This window comes from Paralichthys olivaceus, chromosome 16 (genome assembly GCF_024713975.1).
Source record: "Paralichthys olivaceus isolate ysfri-2021 chromosome 16, ASM2471397v2, whole genome shotgun sequence".
In the NCBI taxonomy this organism is placed as follows: domain Eukaryota; kingdom Metazoa; phylum Chordata; class Actinopteri; order Pleuronectiformes; family Paralichthyidae; genus Paralichthys; species Paralichthys olivaceus.
This window is the reverse complement of record NC_091108.1, coordinates 19,168,220-19,183,022: the sequence shown is the minus strand read 5'-3', so window position 1 is coordinate 19,183,022 and position 14,803 is coordinate 19,168,220. Positions and strand designations below refer to the sequence as shown.

Here is a 14,803-nt window from a genome sequence, read left to right as displayed (position 1 = left end):
TTCTCTCTTCCTAAGCATGTGCTGCCCTCTCTTGGACAGAGCCAAAAACACCTTCAGCCTGCAACAGTCCACCCATTCATCAGTGGTGTGCAGGCTGTAGACTGTGAGGTGTTTGGGATGAGTGCTTATCGATTATGTGTCAAACATAACTTTTCTACATTTCATTTAAAGACAATTTACACAGACATTAGCACTTTGGTACCAATACTATAAGTTAAAAAACAATCTAAAAAAATAATCAGAACTAGAGGAGTTCCAGTTAAAATGGAGGCTGGCTAGATCTTTGTGAGCTGTTTGTCTTTTTACTGAGAATAGTTCATATCACCAGAACAACCAGAGAAACGCACACACACACACACACACACACGCACACACACACACACACACACACACACACACACACACACACGCACACACACACACACCCACAGCAGACATGTGCATATGAGAGTTACAGTGCCTTGCCATTAGCAGTGAGGTTACAAATAGAAACAACAGAAAACTGTTCTTGTATATCGTTACCACCACTCAAAGTTAAATCTAATAGTATACCACTGCTCAAACAAAGGGAATGCTTAAATCACACATCAGAAAGTCTTTATTGATATACATTGTATAATTTTTTGAGAACAAAATGACGTTATGATCAGTTTAACTGAATTGTTATACTGTGACCATTCGTGTTCCTTAATTTCTTAGAGCAGTGTATTCCCATACAAGTGGATGGGAGTAGGTTGTTTTCCGGTTTGAGCAAACACCCCTGGAAATGTCTGTGCCCATTTCTGCAGCCATTACAGAAAAAAGTTAAAAGCACAAGTTGCACTTCTTACTGTTAAAACTTGAGAGATCCACTTCAAAAAAGGACATCCCAGAGGGGGGGATTTAAATCACAGGAGCACCATTCAGTGAGATTACTGAACAACAGGTAATTATTGCTGGAGTGTGGGAGAAAATTGACCCTCATACACTTTGCAGATGAGATTAAAATCATTGACCGCTACAAGGGTTATTAAAATCCTCCCATGTCCTCCAGAGAAATAAATCCAGTCTGAATGAGGCATGAGTCTGATATTCTGTTTTCAAAAGAATATAAATTGCTTTATAAACCTGTTATAAAAATAGAGGTTAATCAATGTACCCATGCCCACAATAGTTCTTCAAGAAGTTAATTTCAGTTTTTCATTTTCTTTTGTATTCCTGACATGTAGGATCATAGTCATGTCTGTAGTTGTTACAGAGACTTACCTCATAGCAAATGGCCAATTCCACTAATTGTGCATTTTATTCTTTTTTTTATAATTAAATGCTCTGTTATGAATTAACTCTGTTTGTTGAGTGTGTAGTTATTATTATTTGTGATTTACTTCACATATGTTGTATTACAGTGTTGCATTGTTTGTATTTGCCTGTTTTCATTGAGAGCAGTGTTTTAATCTTGGGTCTCTTGTACAGTTATTTTGTATGATGTGTATATTGCACATGTATTGTCCATAGCAAGATATTTGTAAGGACATCAATGGGTAATTGTATCCTATTCCAGGTTGCCTTGTCAGAACTGGTTATGGGGAAACAGATGAAAATTAGTTCATACAGGGAACTTTGGTTCATTTACAATATTGTATGTGTTGATTAATGAGCACTGTCCCTATCAAATAAATATAAGGTGAATCAGATATTTGCAGATATTAAGAAATATTTCAAGACTGATGGTCAAACATCACTTGTTGTAAAATAAAATACGTATGAGCAGAATATGTAAGAGTAAAGCCAATTCACCACAGGTCTGTTCTTAAATGTGTTTTGATGTGTGTGGTCCTAGTGTAATGATATTTTTCATATATTTTCCTTTTCCACTTTGATATGCTGTATTTTTTTAGATCTTTTACTTGCTATGTTTGGAGCTCTGAATAAGACTGCATTCTCATTTATTTATTTGATTATTATTATCATATTATTAAGTGTAAACTTAAAAATAATACCGATTAAATAAATGTAAATCACTTTCCAAAATAAACTGCAGCTGAGGAGCGTTTTCACAAACTGGAGCACGAAGCACACACACGCACACGCACACACACACGCATGCACAGCAGCTTTATCAATGAGGTCTGGTCTGTATCTTGAGAGAGGATTAATGTGGAGCCTGAAGGTGGAGCAGGGACTGTGGAGGTCTGAGGACCGGACTGTAATCCTCCGACCTCCCGGGGAGACAGACACACACATTGGGATGAACATGTCCAACTCGTCGCTGTCGGATTTGACTGGATGAGGGACTGATGGACTGAACGACACATGTAAACGTGGGACGCGCGAACTGACTGAACCGTTCAAGTGAAAAGAAAACGGTTTCATGGAAATATCTGAGACGGAGCAGCTCATCCTCAGGAATCAGAAATGGTGCGAAAACTTCTGCTGCACATCGGTGAGTTCACAACTGGAAGCATGTTTCCAAACCTACTTATAGCATCTGTGTTGAAATCATCTCTCAACCATAGCTCATGTTGTGTTAAGGATTTATGTTATTTTTCCAAATCGGGGGTGGGGGGGTTGGGGTGATAGTATGGTACACATTTGAGTGTTTCCTTGTTTACTGTCAGCTGTTGATGCACACTGTGCACTTTTGAAAAGCTTAGAAACTTAATTGTCATATTTATCGTTAATAGTGTTATTATAGCTGTTTTCAAACATGCACTGAACTCCGGATAATCTCCTGACATTGTCCGGAGTGGCTGTGTTGGAGATAGAGTACCGGCGATGCTATTAAATAAATCATTGTTATTTAATGTTTTCAATGTGCAGGCACATCTGACAGAGATCACACTCTTCTTTTCCCTCAGCTTTAGCAGCAAGCCTGTTCTCACCTCAGCTGTCTGGTGCCACAGCTACCAAAACAAAAGCTCAAGGTATCACATCACATTCCCAGTTCGACTGTTCATCCCTCATCTCCGGTCATTTAAGGTTAAAGACAACTTGTGCAACTAATGATTAGACACTTATTATTAGTTGTAGTACTGGGGAGTAAATAAATATCAATAACTATGACAATTCAATGTTCATCAATTCCGATATAACGAGTTCAATATATATTGATATTTAATCATTCTCTGTTCATAAAGACGAGATTAAAACAACAACTTTCAGTCAGGAGCAAATATCTATAAATGTAAGAGGAATGATATTGTGACATGCATTGTGATAATTATTGATATCAACTGATATGAATATTTTTTTTTATCTTGAGATAACCCAGTATTGTCCAGTCATAATACACTGCAGTCCTAGTTCTAGCTATGTATTATACCTCTGTAATTTGCATATATATGTGTGTGAGTGTATCCTAACATAACTAATTCCATAATCGTTCTTGCAAATCTTACTAGCTTCACACCTGCCATGTGTATTGTTATGGCCCCAGGAAGTGCAGTGTCTAATTTGGTGCAAGGTGGACGTTTTGAATTAACTCTGTAGCAGCAGAGCTGGAACCCATGAAGTGACGTTCAGGTGCATTGATCAACAACATCACTTCATGACAGCTATGACAACCTATTTCCCAGTTTGGGGTTCTGTGTATTGAGTCGAGCCTCCCCGGCCTCAGGGTTCTGTGGACTGAGTCCAGCAGCAGGTCTTTACTTGCCGCAGCTCTATTACTGCAGCTCACTTTTACAGTTTCAGAACGGAAACTGCAGCCAGGATTACTACAAACAGCCCAAATGTTTACAACAGGCACTGCACCAGTAGGTCAAATGTCACATGTACACAAAATGAGGCTTGGCGGACTGAAACTGATGAAAACCTTCTTAACACCTTTCATTTGAGACTTTTCATCTGTTTCCAGTGAAAAACAACTCAGGTGTGACCCCAGCTGGGAAGTGTGGCACCTGGTTAAAGGAGCCTGATGGAGGGTATTTCACCTCACCCAACTACCCTGAGAAATACCCACCTGAGAGAGAATGTGTCTACATAATAGAAGGTGAGATAACCATTTTTTTAGCCCCTACTCACTTTCCAATCCTCTCTTCATCTGTTTTCAATCTCTCCTCCTCCCTCAGCCTCTCCTCGACAGTGCATCGACTTATTCTTCGATGACAAGTATTCCATCGAACCTTCCTGGGAGTGTAAGTTTGACCACATCGAGGTACGAGATGGGCCCTTTGGTTTCTCGCCCATCATTGGTCGCTACTGTGGGCAGGAAAGTCCTGCGTATGTCCGGTCCAGTGGAAGGTACCTGTACATCAAGTTTGTGGCGGATGGTGAACTGGAGTCCACTGGTTTCTCTGCCCGGTATAACTTCACACAAGGTGAGTGATGGAAGTTAAGGTCAAAGAATCTAGAGCTGATTGACTTTCTGAACTTTAGTAATATCAGTTTTCTATCAGTTATAAAGAAAAGGTAAAAAGGAGACTTGAGCTGTTAGGAGAATAAAGAGGCTACATTTTCTACAAAGCTACAAAACTACTGAGAGCTGACCACAGAGAGACTTTACGTGCATCTCGTGCATTTCCAGCACAGATTAAGAGCAGATGTCACAGGTTGGATGTGGTCAGTCTTGCTACCTTAGCAGGGACAGCAGCACACAAGGCAATCTGCTGTTGTGTGGATGTAGTGGAAATGCATTTCATCACAGCTTGGCTCGGCACAGTGCAGATAAAGTGGTCGTGCCCTGGCTGATGGAAAGACCCTCGTAGTATAGAACAAATTACGTACATATGTTTGCATAAATTGCGAGCAGGGAGGATAAATACATGTACTTTGTGTGGATAGATGGAAGAATCAAAGGATGCATAACATGCAAACAGAGTGAATAAAATACACACATATAGACAACGTCTTTACAACACCACCATTAACTACATCGTCCATTATCTGACCATGTCGTTGAATCAACATTTCTCTCAAACATTTTCATGAAAAACCTGAATATTATGATCATAAAGCAATGAAACTGGAGGCATACTTTAAAACGGTCTTTACATAGAATTAACTAATTGTGGTTTATTTCAGTTGGGTTATGAGGATGATAGACAGTGGAGTTAAACATCATCCCTGCACAGACTTTGTTGGTCCACAACAACATCCTAAAGAGGATAGTCTCTCTCGTCCGTTTGTTTTGGTGAAAGGAAAAACAGTTTTTCAGTTGCAGTTTTTCCCTCATATTTTTACATCCCAGCTCCACTACATATATTCTTGTACCAGCTGCTGCTCTGTCTGGCTGGGGCTGCGGATGTTTAGAGTATTACTACGTCTCTAAGCCTTGTACTTCTTTCCTTGGCACTCTCTCCTAATCCACTATCCTGTTGTGAGTTTGACATTGTTGGCTCCCACATTGGGAAACCGGCTACATCTTTTACACAGTGTGTCCCTTTCTGTCTTTGGCCCCATTTACACATAACGCTCACTAACACAGCTTTGCACCCCACACTGGACGCTTGCATTTGCAGTGACACACTATAGTAAACTATGAGCACCCCAGAGGACCCCTGTAGTACCCCTTTTGCGACAAGGATGTCGGACAGTGTACAACATGTGATGCATTTCATCTAGTTTGCACAAGTTGCATTTCAAAACTTTAGTAATGATCTGGCTGCTCGCTGCTGGGAATGTTCTCTCATTTTCATTTGTAGTGCAGGGACACCAGCTGCAACTGATAAGGGAAGAGGAGGGGAGCATTTCTTCCAACGTATGCACACATGCACGTGCACACACACACACACACACACACACACACACACACACACACACACACACGCTCGTTTCCTCAGTCACAAGAGTTAATGAAAGCTTGTTTTCAGGGGAATTCAGCTTGTCAGCGCTGAGCCGCAGCAGCAGCTTAAGGGAGTCCGAGGCAGAGGCTTTATTAACAGCAGATTTTATAGGCCACCTACACTGACGAGAGGCAAAGATTAAAGTACATCCCTCTGTCTAGCCATCCATCGGTCCATCCGTCCATCCATCATCCATCTTTCTTTCTTTCCTTCATGATTGAGCTTCTCTACATTATATTTTAATTCTTCAATGGATTCTTTAGACTCAGCACTCTTGTGAGTCCTTCCCACCCTCTTTTGGAAACACAACTCAACTCAACTTACCACAGAGTGTTAACAACCTACTGATCATACTTAAGCACTAATATTAATGTCTGAGAATGCATTGTTGCAACACACACACACGCAGAGTTCGCTCAGCTTTCCGCTTTTGGACTTTGTATTGTCTTCTGTTCATTTTGTACAACTCAAACCGTATCCCTAACCACTTCATACTTAACCCTTACCTAAACCTACCCACAATTCAGATTTTATCCCTAACTATAATCAGAACCTCAGAAATGTTACTCCCTTAAGCGTACTGTTCCCGACAAGGTCAGTGGTAATGCATGAAAAGGTCCTAAATAGGCAACAAAAACAAGCACACACACACACCCACAGAGAGAAGATGAATGTGAATAATCTGTCCGAGCCCGAAGCAGAAACTGGTAAGAAATGAGAGGATTAATAAGAATCCTTGTTGATTTAAGCCTCAGTTGAGTCCTGCACCTGTTCGTCTTACATCATACCTGACCACGTGTGCCGTATTATACCCTTCATTAAAATGTTTTTAAGATGTCAGATTCTATAGTTTTTAGATTAGATTTTATTTAAAAAAGCCCTAAAGCTCCATTTCACATTTCCTCTTTTAAAACAAAATTCTAAAACTGTTGTTTTCACACGTTATGATACTGTAATTTGTATGTTTAGTATGTGCAGAATTTCATTTTACAAAATGTCAAACTGGGCTCTTGCAGGAGAATTTTGAAAACAAAAGAGAAGTGACAATTTTATCACTAGATTGTCTTCGCTGCTGGAGCCTAATCTGTCCTGAACTAAGCTGATATATCAGGATTTATAATCCACCTAGCAAGTAAATTCATCAGCACAAAGGTTTAGGACAAATTTCTTTTCCCTTTCTGAGGCTGTATGTACGTGGATGTGTGCGCATGCATTTGTGTGTGTGTGCGTGTGCACGTGTGATTTTCCTTTTTGATGAAGAGCAGCCGGGTTTCGGGAGAGTTTGAATGAGGGCAGAAGGGATGTAGATTATGTAAACCATGACCAGCTGTGTTTTTATTTTGCTTTGCAATATGTCTTTACGTATTGTTATTTTTTTTGCTTGGTTTTATTTTTTTATGTGTATTTAACCCAGAAAACCGAGGTCAGAGATTCTTTTTTTATCTCTACCCCTTTCTGCGATAAAATTAGTTGCGGAGAAGAACCGAAGAACAGATTTAGAAACATACAATGATAATGAATAATAATGTTAATAATAATGATTAATTTAATTAATTAAGTATGTTCATATTACTTGAACGTACGGTAACTGGCAAAAATAGTGATGGACAGATGATATATTTACAGTTACACATTTTAGCACTTCTCTTTGAGCATTGTGATATGCATTTTGTCCAAACATATATAGAGACTAAATGTATAATAGTTTTAATGTGGAAAGACTTGAGTACATGTTTCTTATGTTGATTTGTCTCTAATAAATACTGTTTTGTACTTTTAGATCCCGAGTTCAAAGGGCTTGGAGCACTGCCAGCTCTGCCATGTGAGTATTGAAAGTGTATTTTTATGTTATTGTCATGTATCGGACTAATTTCATAGTTTTCAGAACTGGTCTACTGATTATCTACATTTATTGCATGTTTTCTTAATTTTTTCTGTCGTTGCTGAAGGGACAATATTACCCAAACTCTGAGCACTATTTCCTACAAGCAGTGAAATGTCATAGTTTGACACAAAGTTTAACACATTATCTTCCACAGACTGTGATTTTGAGCTGAGCGGTCCAGAGGGCTTCATAGAGTCGGCCCAGATATCGAGGGATGCCCAGGTGCAGCAGACGGAAGCTGTGGACTGCAGGTGGCACATCAAGGCTCCACCCAGAGCTAAGGTCTGGATCTGAATCAGTTATCCAAACACAATTATGTGCTCTCAGAATACTACAACAACCTTTGACACAAAAGAGTGTAAAAACATATGGTTTTGTTTTACAAATTAATCTTACATTCACTCTTTTATCAAAAAGTTGTTTTTTCAATCAAATTGAATTGATTTTTTATAACATTTAAGATTTGCAGCTGCTACCAATTTACAGCAATTTGACAACTAAATTAATGTTTTGTTGTAATTTGTTTAATTTAGTATTTAACTGTGAATTTTCATTTATCAACCATATCTAAATGTGCCAAGAATGCCATTGTTTTGTATCTATTTTCTGTTATTTGAACAGAAAAAAAAGTTCTAATCCTAAACCTTAACATGCTCATGTTTTAACTAGGAAAGTTGTGGTGTCTGTTAACATCACTGGGAATTCAGCAGTTAATTGTTTGCATAAATAGGTGGTAAATTAATTTAATGAACATTAGAAGAAAAATAATTCTTAGCATGAAGGATGAGCCGAGTTGAAAATTGGAAACTCTTTCAAAACCTTCCTCATTCACTGCAGCTCACCCTGCTTATTCTTCTCCCCCACAGATCTACATGCGCTTTCTGGAGTACGAGATGCACAACTCAAATGAATGCAAGCGTAACTTTGTTGCCATCTACGACGGCAGCAGTTCGGTCGAGCACCTGAAGAATAAGTTCTGCTCCACGGTGGCCAACGATGTCATGCTGGTGTCCTCTGTGGGCGTGGTGAGGCTGTGGGCAGACGAGGGGAGCAGAAAGAGCAAATTCAGGATCCTCTTCACAACTTTCCACGAGCGTGAGTCCATCCAGTACAGTTTGTTTTGTCTCTCTGGCTCTCTGTAGCAAATGTGGTTCATCTATCGAGGACTGGTGGAAGTCACAACAACAACTACCAGATAGCCCCTCCAGAGGGAGGAGGACATTTTGTTTGCTTCTCTTGTTTGTTATATTTACCCTCGGAGCTGACATAATAAAACTAAAAGGAGAGAGAACACTGGAGTTCCATTTGTCAGGTGGCCAGAAAAACTACTTCACATTAATGCTAATGTAAATTTACCCAAAACAACTTTATAAGGTGTGAATGGATGTAATGAATGAACAGCAAAGACCACAGGAGTACAATGACTGGTTTGAACGAAGCAGTCAAGTGCCCAAGTCGCCAAAATACATTCTTAAGACCGACCACAAATCAAATATATCAAAGTTACATTTTTCAAATGTGGTTGTTTGAATTTTTTTTTTCTGTGTTCATACATCTAATCTAAATTACTTACCAAATGTTTTACAGCTCCGTGTGAAGGAGACACTTTCTTTTGCCATAGCAACATGTGCATCAACCACACACTGGTTTGCAATGGCATCCAGAACTGTGTTTACCCCTGGGATGAAAATCACTGTAAAGGTACCTTGGCCAGACAGGCTGAGAAACACGCCTCCAGCTTTATCATATATTTGCTACTGTTCCTGTGGATGAGCCTAAAATCGTTTGTTTCTACATGTATCTCTCTAACCAGAGAAGAGGAAAGCCAGCATCCTGGACACGCTGGATAACACTAACATCACCATTATTGCAGTAACCTGTGGTCTGGTTGTCATCTTGCTCGTCATCTCTGTCATCATCCAGGTCAAACAGCCTCGCAAGAAATACATTATCCGCAGGTGAGATCTTTAAACGTCACTTTGAAATTTCATGTTTCCAGCATTTCTTCTGAATGAAATACCCACGGATTGTAAAATACCCAACATATCAATCACCTGCTGGCAGAAAATCAGCAAAGCAGATCCAGATATTTCCAGTGTAAAAGTCTTATTTGATAGGGGCATGAGCTCAACCTTGCGCTGCCAGTGTATCTAGTCTGTTGTGTGAGTAAATGCAAGAGGTCAGTTAATCTAAATATTGAAGAATACATCTCTCCCTCACAAAGGAGTGACGAAATGATTTCTAAGGGATCAGAGAGGATTTTGATTCAATGAACAGTTTGATCGATTCAATAAATCCCCTGTATGTGTCATTGTATGGTTAAATACTGTACATTGAGTCTTGGGTTAAAAGGCCTTTGGAGGAACACTAATATTGTCAACCTTATGTTGTGCTTTACTGAGCATTTCCTGAATCTATATTCTATGCTTACATTTGTGTATATGCTTCATTCCTCTACTTATCCTCAGAGATGACTTTGACCCTGCCCTCCTCCATCCTGGTTTCGAGCCTCCTCACTACGAGCTCTGTACTCTGCGCCGTGACCCATCCGGCGACCTGACCGACGCTGCCCTGGCCGAGGACTTCGAGAAGTTCCACAAGCTCCGTCGCTCATCAAGCAAATGTATTCGTGACCACCACTGTGGCTCCCAGCAGGGCAGTGTACACGGAAGCCGCAGCAACCTAAGCATGAGGGATGCCAACATTGCCGGTGACGGGGGGGCCCTCGTGCCGCCATTGCCGCCGGTGATGCCGAGCCAACAGTCACCGCGCCTCTCCCACCACACCACCCCTGCAGGTCAACGGAGCATCCTAGTGATGAAGCATAGCTACTCTCAGGACGGGGCAGATAGGTACCGACCGGAGGAGGAGGATGATTTGATGATGGATGATGGTCCCACCACCAGCCAGCACCACATGCACCATCATCAGATCCACCATGGCATGTCAGGGCTGGATCACACTGTCCACCGTACACTGTCTAATGACTTTTAATGAAAGGCAACATGGAAATGAAGAAATTGAAAAGAATAATCACAATACATATGAAACTGCACTTAGATTGATGAAAGGGATAAATAACAGGGGTAATGATGAACTTAAGAGATTATTAGAGACCTTCAATTTTTTTGTGGTTAAAAAACCCTGACACTTAATCTCCCTTTAAAATGTTCAATTTCAGTTTATTTGTTCAAATGAAGTTGACCTTTACAGATAACAGATGTTTACAGATGTTAAGTTTATGTAATTATTAAATCGTATGAAACAGGAATAGAGTAGAGTGTGAAACACACCTTCTTTAATGAAAATACCCTTCAGCCAAAGAATGTAGGAGCAACCGTTGCACATGTTGAAAATTACTGTGACGATGAGACTCTGTGTTCGGTAGTGACCCTGAAGTTGACTGATGTATTTCACAGGCAAGAATCAAAGCATTTATATGTGCACGCACTAAGAAATCTCTCATCCATTTTATTGCATCACATGTTTTCCTTTTTCTGTTAGTTTGAAGTTTCATCTCTGGGTAAATCATATTTAAAACTATTTTGTGGATGAATGATGCATTGCAGTTTCCTATCAGCCTGGATGTAACTTCACAAATGTTAGGTATAATCCACTGTATACGTTTATAAATAACTTCATCAAAATGCATCTAGATCTAATTTAAGGACGGCATATAGTGGAAACATATCAGTCAGCACACAGATATTTGTTCATGTTTATCCAGAGAGCTTAGAAGGAATCAGGCTGAATTTTATTAAATGATGGGGAAACTTGGAGCTCATATTTTCTGTTGCTGTGTGAATGGTTGCATTATGTATTTGTACATTTTGTGTTTGTTTTGGAGTATTCCGATGTGTATTTATGTGTGTCAGTTTCTCACTCATTGTCCCGTCCCATCTTTATTTATGTGGATTCTCTATTTATTTGTGTCATTAAACATTCTTTTTCTTTTCCCCTTTATTCTGCATGTTATTCAATGCATGTGTGTGCGCGTGTGTGTGTGTGATCCAGGTTTAACTGAAGTTGTGGGGACCTCAATCTGTTTCAATTGTTATTATGGGGTCAAAAAGCGAGTCCCCATTATGTTCATCATAACTGTTTAAGGTGACAATGTTTTAAGATTGGGTTTAAGGTAAGGTTAAGTTTAGGTGAGGGTTAGGGAAGTATGATTAAAGTTAGACTAACTTTCCTTTTTGCTTCCTTTCCGACTTGGACAAGAGGGAAGAGCGGAACTGTTGTTGGCTAATCCCTCATCCACTCGGGCTTCTAACAGCGTTGCACACGTCCTCCATCGGTAAACATATGGAAGGACATCGGGGCGCTCGGTGTTATTTGTTATGATGTGTGAACTGTCCTTCAGCAAACTGTATCTGAGCACGATGAGCGGCTCAGCTTTATGTGAATAGCGTGTCATTTTAATCATGAACGACAACGTCATGCCACAGCAGGAGCTCTTCCTGGAATCACCGCCGGCGGGTCCTGGTGCGAGTGAAGCCGGGGGAGGGAGCAGGAGCAGAAGCCGCCTGGGTCTCATCGTCACGGGGGTGCTGGGAGGCTCGCTGGTCGCCCTGTACGCTGTGGTCGCTCCGTTTGTCGCCCCAGCCCTGAGAAGAATCTGCCTCCCGTTCGTCCCAGCGACCACAGCCCAGGTGGAGAATGTCCTGCGGGTGCTGCGGGTCGGATCGGGCTCTCTGGTGGACATAGGGAGCGGAGATGGAAGGATAGTAAGTGATCAGGAGAAGCAGCGTTAAAGAAGTACAGTGTGGTGCACTGTGCAGTGTTTGTCTGTCATAGGTATTTCAAATATACTGATTTTAGTTGCACGTGTTAGCATAGAGGACAGGATCAGTTCTCTCAGGGTCTTACTGGTGATGAGTGACTTTATTTTTACATATTAATTGTGTATCACAACAAACAGGATCTCAAGACACTTAACATAATGAGAACTAGGAGAGATATGGGGAGAGGGTTAGAGAGAGGAGAGGAGGGTGGAAAACAGGGGAGAGAGATAGCCCAGCAACAGTTGTGTAACATTATTATTAATATTTAATCTCCCTTAGACTGGTTGTTAGAAGGTAAATAATGTATAACAATGATAGCAACACCAGTAATAACAACAATAGTCATCACATCTGAGTCCTGCAGCTATTGGGTCAGAGATACCTGCAGAATGAGGATAGAATGAGTACAAATTCATTAGAGTGGGATTAGAGCAATGCACTTAAGTTTGTAAGTTTTTAAGTTTCAGTTTTTAGCCACTAAAACTGAGTTTCTTTGAGGTTTTGAAAATGCAAATGGATGCTAGTTTGAAAACGTCCCATTTCTTTTTACTTGTGTTTGACTGTTTTCACATAATCCATGTATGATTAAAGAAAGTTACACAAATTCAAACTTCAGGAATAATAAACTCTTACTTCAGACCAAATCTGAACAAGCATGCTTGGCATCCAAATGTGGCTCCAGTTGCTGTAAACACATTGTTGCTGATAAATTGCATTTCCCTTTATCCTCGCAGGTGATAGCAGCAGCCAAGCATGGCTTTCAGGCATCAGGCTTTGAGCTGAACCCCTGGCTGGTGTGGTATTCCCGCTACAAGGCCTGGAGGGAAGGAGTTCACTCCTCCACCTCCTTCCATATCTCTGATTTGTGGAAGGTCAGTAGTAGTAGAGAATAGTATATGATGTAGTAAAGTATTCTGGAGTTCACATGCCTCTCAGTTTTTCATGTATTTATATTTAATATACATTTATTTAAATGAAAACATTTAACATCTTTATCATTCCCATTATTTCTGATTACTTTGCCAGGTCAGTTTTGCTCAGTACTCCAATGTTGTTATTTTTGGAGTCCCTCAAATGGTGAGTTTTTCTTATTGTATTTTGTTATAATATAATTTATGACATGTGTGCCAATCTATTTCATGAAAATAGGAAATATTTGTATATAGCTCATTTGAACTATTTTACTATGAAGTGCTCCAAGTTACCTTGTAGTTCTTGTGAGACAGCATTATGTTTAATCACACCATGTAAGTTTAAAGAATGTCATAATATTACTTATGTGATATGCCTTTTGTTTCTGTCTGTATTCGCAGATGGACCAGCTGGAGCTGAAGCTGGCAAGCGAGTTGCCGAGCTCAGCCAAGGTGGTGGCCTGCCGCTTCCCCTTCCCTACCTGGGTCCCTGAACATACAGCAGGGGAAGGCATAGACACTGTATGGGTGTACAATGCCAAGACATTTAAATCACAACTGCAACAAGGAATGACAGGAGAGACAATGACAACAGCCCAAGAGGACACATGAGATGCACACACACAAGTGCAAACCATTAGACTTGGTTGTGAAGCTGTCATTGGGAATTGTAATCATATGAACTGTTTTCATGTTTGCAAAGGAGGTTTCTGTTCTTGGATACAGCTGCAATGGCTGGAAAAGATTAAAGCACTTAAATAACTAATTTTGACCAGATTTATTAGTAAAATAAAAAGTAGGAAAGTTGCCTGCCTAAAACTTGTTAAGATGTATATATGCATTTATTATTTGACACAGGATGCTCAACACCAAACCAGGGATCCAATGGTGATGACTTGAGAAACTTCCTGGTTGGACAAAGTGGCAGTGACGATTAATGATTGCATTACATAACTTTATTATGTCATAGACGGTGTATTGCAAATTGCACTGTTTATATTCTGAATGATGTAACAAGCTGGTCTCATGGAAAATTGCTCACCACGTTATTTTTGAATGGTACCACACAGAAAATTCTTGCCCTGCATCCTGTTTTTAGGCTTGTGTTATTACCTCTGCCAAGAAGGTTATGTTTTCATCTGTGTTTGTGCGTCTGCCTGTTAGCAGGATCACACAAAAACTGCTAAAATAATTCCCATGAAATTGTGTAGAGGGGTGAGGCATGACCCAATGAACCCATTACATTTTTGGACCTTTTAATGTGTCAGGTTAGTTTCTCATTTAGCAGAATTCCAGAAAAACTACTCGATGAATCACCCTGAAACTTAGTGGAAGGACAAGTAATGAATCAGTAAAGAAACCAATATATTTTGGTGTGGATCCGGATTAGATGTAGGATTTCCGGTTCACACTGCCAGATAGGGTATTATTTGTTCTCAGACAATAATTCTTGGATCTTGA

General features: G+C 40.1%; 2 protein-coding genes across 2 annotated transcripts; both read left to right on the top strand.

Moving 5' to 3' along the window:
- The first annotated feature begins 2,261 nt into the window (after window positions 1-2,261).
- LOC109641690 (neuropilin and tolloid-like protein 1) lies at window positions 2,262-10,784 on the top strand. The gene is made up of 10 exons (XM_069511014.1): window positions 2,262-2,422; window positions 2,838-2,903; window positions 3,836-3,970; window positions 4,050-4,298; window positions 7,543-7,584; window positions 7,802-7,929; window positions 8,514-8,742; window positions 9,235-9,348; window positions 9,461-9,605; window positions 10,116-10,784. Exons 1-10 carry the CDS (start codon window positions 2,395-2,397, stop codon window positions 10,639-10,641), a joined length of 1,662 nt encoding a protein of 553 aa, XP_069367115.1. The 5' UTR covers window positions 2,262-2,394; the 3' UTR covers window positions 10,642-10,784.
- A 1,067-nt stretch (window positions 10,785-11,851) lies between these two features.
- atpsckmt (fATP synthase c subunit lysine N-methyltransferase) lies at window positions 11,852-14,108 on the top strand. Its single transcript, XM_020105422.2, has 4 exons — window positions 11,852-12,374; window positions 13,166-13,303; window positions 13,458-13,508; window positions 13,745-14,108. The coding sequence occupies exons 1-4, from the start codon at window positions 12,072-12,074 to the stop codon at window positions 13,952-13,954; spliced, it is 702 nt and encodes a 233-aa protein (XP_019960981.2). The 5' UTR covers window positions 11,852-12,071; the 3' UTR covers window positions 13,955-14,108.
- Window positions 14,109-14,803: the final 695 nt, after the last annotated feature.